The 8706-nt window shown below is 32.8% G+C and overlaps 1 protein-coding gene across 2 annotated transcripts in view; it reads left to right on the top strand.

Moving 5' to 3' along the window:
* Positions 1-8095, top strand: part of LOC118742650 (protein transport protein Sec24A) — a 34014-nt gene extending 25919 nt beyond the window's left edge. The window contains exon 15 of one of the 2 annotated variants that reach the window (XM_036474873.1): positions 6439-6550. In XM_036474873.1, coding sequence (XP_036330766.1) covers positions 6439-6550 — 112 coding nt within the window. Of the gene's footprint in view, positions 1-6438 lie in introns of both variants that reach the window. The other variant, XM_036474874.1, reaches the window with a different exon arrangement.
* Positions 8096-8706: the final 611 nt, after the last annotated feature.

Here is an 8706-nt window from a genome sequence, read left to right on the forward strand (position 1 = left end):
ATCACCGTTTTTTCTCATTTTTCACACGAGTTAGTTTTAATTATATGTAACCGGGAAATACCCGTTATACGTAACAAATATAAATTATTTTTAAGAATAACGGTTTTAGAAAATGAAGGAATAACTGACACTTTATGTTCCTAGTTTTAAAGCACAATTTGCCTCAAAAAGTAAATTAGTGCAAAACAAATAGCTATTTAAACATAAAATGAAGTATTTTTTATTTACAAAATTGTATGCGTGCTAATTTAAAGAAAAGGCTATATACCAGGCTTTCCTAAAGTGGGTGCCGCGGCACCCTGGGTTCCCGCTAGTGGCTAGGGTATACTAGTAGTGCGGGCAAATTCCTTAAACTTCCCACACACAACACAAATGGCTTGCAGCAAAGGGATATTTCGCTTGGTTTGTCAAGCCGCTTGTGTGGTGTATTTCGCTCTTAAGCGTAGTTCCCCAGTAAGTTTTGTCAACGAAAAATTGAATCAGAAAATTTTCAGAAAAATAGCCGAAAATGTAACCTTTTCACAACCGTTTTCGGTACTTTTGTAGACCTAATCCGCGTTTCATCCACTTTTCTTCCAGTTTTCGGATTCATTTTAGGATTTTTTGCTGGCTGGGCTGTTTTCGTAACAAGCGCAGCAGCTTCACGCACGTGTATATTTAACTTATTCTTTGGAACTTAACAATCATATTGTGAAAAAGCGCATCAACACGATTTTAGAGGCAGTCGGGAAGGAACTTATAAAAAGTTTGAAAACTTGTGAATTTTTTAGCTTGCAATTTGACGAAAGTACCGACGTAGTGGGGCTTAATATTCTTCTCGTGTTAGTCAGGTACCCATTCGCATTGCAAATCGAAGAAGAACTTTTGATGAGCGAAGTACTTGAGACTTACACCACTAGCGACGAAATTTTTAAAGCTATCGACAAATTTGTACAGAAAAAAGGTTTAAAATGGAGCGGATATTTGTAGTGATGGAGCAGGAGCGATGTCTAGGATGAAGCAAGAGGCAGAAAACGCCACGAAAGGTCACTGTATGATCCCTCGGTATTCCCTGGCGACTAGGAAGACGTCGCCTTCAGATTTAAAACCCGTATTGGATGACGCGGCGAAATTAAAATACATCTTTGGTTTTTTTGTAGCACGTCGAGATTTTTTTTATTTGTGACATGTATATTTTAGAATGTCTAGCAATTTGGATGAAAACTCCACAAATAAACAAAGTAAATCAGAAAAACGTATGTAACTTCGAAGTTAACGTTAAGAAAATTGATAAGAGTTGTTTTCTTAGTGTTAACGCGCGTTACTAGCGTTAACTTGGAAGGTTTAGAAAAAACCATTGTCGAATATTTTCCTAACATTGACTCTGAGGATGTCTACAGCTTTTGAAAACCTTTGAAGTCAGCACTTTGAATATTAAATACTACGAAGTGAGCCTGGATGCAAGTGTATGCAAGATTGCATTAAAAATACTAGTGACTTTTACTTTTACATTTCTATGTGAGACTGCATTTTCAACAAATGCTTACATAAAAACAAATACACCAGCAAGCTTTCAGCGTCAAATGATTTCAGGGTAAAATTGTCAAAACAATTTCAGTCCTCAAATTAAAGCTAAAAGGACATAAAGTTTGTATTGTGTTTTCTTGTTTTCGTAGACCATTGAAGGGCGGGTGCCGCGAAATTTTTTTAGCACAACAAGGGTGCCGCGGTGAAAAAAATTTGGGAACCTCTGCTCTATACTATACTTCTTAGAACCAGCTCAAAACTAACCACATTTTTTCTAGCTCGGAGGTGACCCTTTTTCAACTATCTACTATCTAGGAACTGTTGTTATATGAACCATCTAAGCCAGAGTCAGCTAAGAACAACTTTAAAAGTTCTGCAGACGGCGACAATTATCACTTCGTAGGACATCGCCATGTTAAAAAAGACAGTTGAAAGCATTGATTTGGGATAGATGAAGAACCAGTACCGTTCCTTTTCAGGCTAGCTCAGCGCAAGTTTGAGTTGAAACAGTTTGTTTTGCAGCAGGGTCTTTCAACCCAGGCAAATAATTATCCACAGAGTTCCTATTTGTCCCTGAAATACGCTGTCCTTGAGCGAGTGCCATACCTTTGGCCGCTAAGGACCATATGCAACGCAACACACACATGTATGTATTAGGGATGTTAATTTTATCGATTTTTGCGATCCCGGGATTTTCAGGACATCGTTCATACAATTCCGGGATCCCGGGATTAGTCCTGGGATTTAAATATTCATTATTTTCCAACAACTTAACATGAAAAAATTGCATCAATATAGTGTGAGAAGCTGTCCTACCATATAATAAATTATAAATAAATGGGTTTGAAGTCTACTTTATTATTTAAGTTGAAAAATACTTTATTAGTAAACTAAAGACAGTAATTAAATTTATACGCATTTAACAATACTTTAGTGTGTACATATCTGATAAAGTAACTTAAGGCTTGTCGAAAAAAGCTCGATGCAAAAAACTTAAGTCAACATAGGTATTGTGTGGCTGAAAGAAGTCTACCTCATTTTATATATAATTAACTGCATTTAAATACGCATTTCAAAATTTGTATTAAAATTATAAAAATGCAAAACAATTTGTCAAAATGTTAAACTTTTCACTCAGCATTTTTAGAAAAGTTTTAGCTACGTAGTTTTATAGCCCATTTAATTAAAGTGGAATCAAATGAAGTTTCATGCAGTTAGAAAATACCGTTGATTTCTGGGAATTTACTAAACAATGCTGGGCATTTTCTTCCATATAAACAAATTGTCGCATATACTTTGTATGGATGAAAATGAGTGACAACCGCCAGCAAAAAAATTATAAAAAATCAACGTTACTTTTAGTCACTTGAAACTTGCACTTTATCCTCTTGTAATTTAATGGGCTATACTTATAAAATTGCGTTCCTAAAATTTTCTAAAAATTCTGAGTAAAAATATTGAAACAGGGAAACAGGTTGAAAAATTCAAAACACACCAAGAAATCAATATACTCACAACACTATGGACCAAATATAGTAAACCTGCGTTTTAAGTTTTAGAATTTTTTTTATTAGAACTTTATAATTTCAAAGATATGATAAATTCTAAAAAATTATTTAAAAAATTCAGTGCAACGTAGAACAAAAATGGGTACCAAATGAAAGAGAAAATTCTGTAGGATTTAAAAAAATTAAAATTTTTTGGGTTCACAAGGACGAACAGGTATTGAAATGCCCTTTTAATCACTTTAATTTTTTTAAGCTAATAAAGTTATATTCGAAGACGTTGTCGAGTTTGTATTAGTCCTTAACATGTAATGTTTTCAAAATAAATATTGCAAAATTTCAAGGATATTGAAGGATAAAATTTTTAAGGACATTTTCAATGCCTTATGCACCAAAAAATTTATATGTTCTTTCTCTACAGAATTTTCTGTTTAATTTGATACTCATGCTGTTTTCCTAAGTACACTGCACTAAACTTTTTAAACCATATTGTGAATTACTCATATTAACTATTCAATTTTCAAAGTCCTTTTAAAAAGTCCTGACGTCAGAGAGAAAAGCTAAAAACGCAATTTTTTTGCATACATATATTTGGCCCATGGCTTCGCGAATATATTAATTTTTTTGTGTGTAATATTGCCTGTCGCACGGTGTTATGATGTGTATGTATAATTAGCTAGACATACATATATAAAAAAATATTAAATATTAAATAAACAAAAGAAATGTAGCGAAAATTGGTCAACATAAGGCATTCTATTATTGCCACCATTGCAAATTACAAATCCCGAAAATCTCGGGATTCTTGGAAAATAGTCCCGGAATTTTCGGGACTTGAAAAAGTCCGGGATTCCGGGATTAACATCCCTATTATGTATGTATGTATGTATGCGTGCCTTAATTGATTTTTATAATAAATCTTGTGAATCTAATTCAAATTCTGCTTGCCTCAATGTGTACTCATTTCTTTCAACGCGTTGTAGTCATTTATAATGTATGTAAGTACATACATACATACATACAAACAAATTAGTTTTTATTTCCCAGTAGCGAAAATGGTCACCGGTGACATCGTCACTAATGAGGATTTAGTGACATCGTCGCACTTGCTGTGCGATCCTAAACGACATATAGCTGACAATGACACTGGTGACAATGTCATGCAGATGTACTCCTATCAAAGACTTATAACAGACAATGTCTTGCAGCGGTCACTTATAAAAAGTTCATTGCAGGACATTGTCGCTTGAATGTCATCAATGATCACTGCATGGCAAAGTCATGCAGATGACATCAACGACGAAATTACCATTTATATGAAAAAGTCATGAACGACTTCCATACAAACGGAGCCCAAAGTCATTTAAGCCGGAAATTTTCCCTACAAGACTCTTAAGTGTGTGTAGTAAGAGCACAAGCAAAATCGCTTAATTGAACGTCAATTGCGGCTCATAAAGATACAATAGCTCAAGTAAAAACTGAAAAAAAACTTAAAAATAAAATACAAATAATGCAAAACGTACCCTGTTTATAGAGTAATCCCTGAAACTCAATTGGATCTGGTAGCAATGATCGATTCTTTGGAGAATTACCGGCTGTATGAGATTCTTAATTTTTCCAACTTGATTTCACAGCACCGCTACACACATATGTACATACATAGTATATATATTTGTACATACGAAGTGAAAAATTCGTTCGTTTTCGTTTTTGAATATCCAACTTGAACTGCTTTTTTATTCTCATATTTTTTATCAATGAACAATATTTGCATTCTCGATAAATTTTCGATTTCTCTTTTGCGCTTCATACATACGTATACATATAATATCTACATAAATTTAAATAGATATGTATGTATGTACTGTCATGGACAGGGGCTAAGGGGGCGCAATATAAATTCCGTTGTAGGGCTTGGTACAACTCAATTGTTACAATAACAAGTAATTTTTAAACAAAAAACACAGTCGACTTCAATTCTCATAGAAAAAATTTAGAAATACCGTTAATTTCTTCATGATCCAATAATCGAATCTAAACCAAATTAGTATGGAACCTCCCCAGAAAAAGAATTATCGAAGTCGGTTAATGTGGCACATACATACAAAATATATTCCGATGAATTTATAACCTCCTCCTTTTTTGAAGTCGGCTAAAAAGAGAAAGATTAATGAGGTAAATTAATATAAATTCTTAATAGCTTGTATATCTTAACATTTCTAATAAAATTTACATTAAAAAATCTCACCATAAAACGTAATTACATTGCTGATATTTTTAAAGAAAAATATATATGTAAAAGCAATTTGGACGAGTAAAAAAGCAGTACAAAATTGTTTTCTTGGCGTTCCTTTTGGGCATACCTTTTGCGTCTGGCGCTTTGCTGGCAAAGTTATAAATGTCACGCAAAGCCACAAATTTGTATCGGGCATCAACAACAGCCGAAGCAGCTCTAACCCAGCAAGCGAAAACGAATACGTTCACGAAAGTAATGACGGAGATGAATACGAATATCAAGACGAAGACTAACAGCCGGTCTCACCAGCAATTTAAATAGAAAATTATTTTTTTATTTTCTGTCAATTTCCATATAAAATTCAAAGGATTAAAATAATTTTTCACTCAAAAAATTGCTTTCAGGAAATTGGCTGTAAGACTAAGGAGAGTTTTTATGTTTTCGCAATTTTTTTACGGTTTCAAAATTGGTTGAAAAATGCTTCAGTCTTGGGCAATTTGTCTGACTAACTAAGAGTTAAAAAAAAAACACACACATTGTTTTAACTGTAATGCACTCTGAGTCACACAATACAACCACCAGTATTGAATTGCGTCGTTATAAGCATATCTCAGATCAACTTCGGCCCACCCACTCCCAAAAAACAAAAAATTTCCAGTAACATATGTCATAGTTTCTGCCTAGCGTTAATTGAACTAACCCGCCCAATAGTCGTCCATATGTCGTAAAAAGTACTCCCACATCCTCTCCATCCACAGCTCATCTGCCACGCAGTTCCCTGTATAAATATTTCCAACAAGAAAATACTCAGACGCGACCGGAAGAGAGGTCAGATAGGTTTAAGCGCACCGTAAGCGAGCTCAGAAGTGTCTGATTGTCGCTTGACTGTCAGAGTAGATATTTACCGCTTTTACCGGGTACGCTACTAAGGTCCTCATGTCCTCAAGTGCCTTTTATAGGTGGCATACACCGTGCGTCTGACTCGTGAGTCGGTTTGGACGTGTTAGTGAAAATAAATATGTGTTAGTTACACCGACATGACTCTGGCATGACACTGAGTGACTCAACTGTGTGTAGTCAGACGCAACGTGTCTATGATGCCTATTAAAAAGTTTTTATTTCATACATATTCTTATTTACAATTTTCAATACCACAAATAATCCTATTTTACTTTTCTGTTATTTCTACAGGGATACAAGTACAGCCAAACCTCAGTTTATAGACAAGTTGGTTGATGATCGGAGTGAATCTAGTTTATCGTATTATGAATTTTTGCAGCATGTACGGACTCAGGTTAAATAGTATTTTGTAAGTGGAAATTAAGCGTATTAATTGATTACAATATACAATAATTTAAAGGAAGTAAGCCACAAATAAAAAGGGTAACCTACAAAAAAAAAATACTATATATTATCTTATATGTGACAGCGTATGAATGTAATCACTTACTTATGGAAAAACAATAAATTCGCTAAACAATTAAGCACCACATGGACTATGTGGTTGATTGATATACGAAAAGGAATTTACATATATGTATAAGTACGGAAATACGCATACGAAAATAAAAATAAATAATAGTTATTAAAATGCAAATGAAATAATATATAAATACATGTACACTTACTTGCATGCGCATGGATGTGTGTGTTTAACTAAGAAAGCGAAGTAGTAAGAAAAATATTTAGATATTAAGCGAATAAATCTGTAGCATCGGATTTGATTGAATAGCGTGCTTTGGGCAATTAAAGGCTGCAAATAAAAAAAAAAACAATGTTTAGTATCTTCACATTTGTAGCCACTCAGCTGAATGGAACACCTCTAATGTAGAATGAGGTTTTTAAATTACGTATTTATAAAATAAAAACGTGTTTAACACCCAGACTTGCCGCCATTGAACATTAGATAAAACCGAGAAATATATAAATACATAAATGCAATATTGTGTCTGTGTAAAACAAAAACATTAAGTTAGCAGCTGCACTGCTTTGCATAAAATCATGATTATTAATACCTATTTTTGTTGCGATTTTCAAAATAAAATTCAAAAGTTCAATTAATATCAAGTGAGATACATAGCTGGTAGAATAGAAGTCGCATGCATAGACCTAATTGAGTATAGGCTGGTTTTCAGGCACATTTGACAGCTGAATAATGCAAAATTACATAAATAAAGAAAGTCATAACAAAGCAAGAATATAGAAATATTAAAAATAATGAATTGTAATGCGTTTCAGCAATGATACCAGCTGAATTATTAATAAATTGGTGCATAAATACATATGTATGTATGTATGTTGATGCTGCGTTGTAGCACACAAATGCGACTGCATATACATACATACATGCATACATATGTATATACCTACATAGCGCGGAAAGATTTCGAAATAAGTAATTATACATTGGTATGTATATATATTTAAATTCCTAATTACGTTTCAAATTCCAAACACTTTATGCTAATTCACTTAGTGATTGTCAACTATTTAATTGTTCCCTTGCAAACTTGTTTGTCTCAGTTGTTTTGCGTTACATGTTTATCTATACATATTAAACTATTTTTGTATACACTACATATTTTGAATTAAACTTATCGATTTTTCTTGGCGTGCCAGAGCTGAAAAATAAGTGCATTAATAAACTTTTTTTTTGTTTTGTTTTTTTCGTTTTTAATTTAGAAACATAATTTAGTAATGTAATTAGGGAAATGATAGTTGGCTTATATAATACAGCAAACTATATATTGTAAATTTTTTAAATCTATTACAAAATAGTTAAAAATTTATGTTATTTTCGAAATTGTAGCATTATTCAGAAAATAAAATATGCTTGGTTTATTGGAAATTTATTTTTATTGTGTGTGTACAAATGTTGAGTAAGATTAAAGATTTGGCTAAAAATTTGGTTTTAAATTAAAAATACCGTGTTTTCGGTTTTAGTTAAATTTTCGTTAAATTAAGAATCCCAATAATTTGCAGTTGTAAGCAATTAAAACAAGCTACTTATCGACTGACAGATGGAAAGTGTTGACTCAATTCCACGAAGTTTATTTAACCCTCTGCTACTGATGCGGTAGTGTGACAGACATCGAAAATTCGACATTTTTCCCGAGCTACAATAGGATTGATTACGTCATTTAGTTTGTTTATATAGTAAGTATTGCATTAATAAGTATTCCAAATACTGATATAATTTTTAGTTCAAATCGAAAAATAGTTTATTAATAAATTTCTAACATGTACATATAATTTGATCTGGAAAATTGTTGTCTGAGAGACTACACGTCAGTAAAATAATGAAATTTTAGTCACATCAGCAGGAGAGGGTTAAATACGTTCTTTTGCTAAATGCCCACATAGTAAATGATATAAATGCATACGTACATACACACATTTGTTTACAAAGTATTTTTGTTTTTATTATAATTTCTGTAAATTGTGTTAAGCAACGTCGTC

This window comes from Rhagoletis pomonella, unplaced genomic scaffold (genome assembly GCF_013731165.1).
Source record: "Rhagoletis pomonella isolate Grant_MI unplaced genomic scaffold, Rhpom_1.0 Rhpom_scaffold_00007, whole genome shotgun sequence".
Classification (NCBI taxonomy): Eukaryota; Metazoa; Arthropoda; class Insecta; order Diptera; family Tephritidae; genus Rhagoletis; species Rhagoletis pomonella.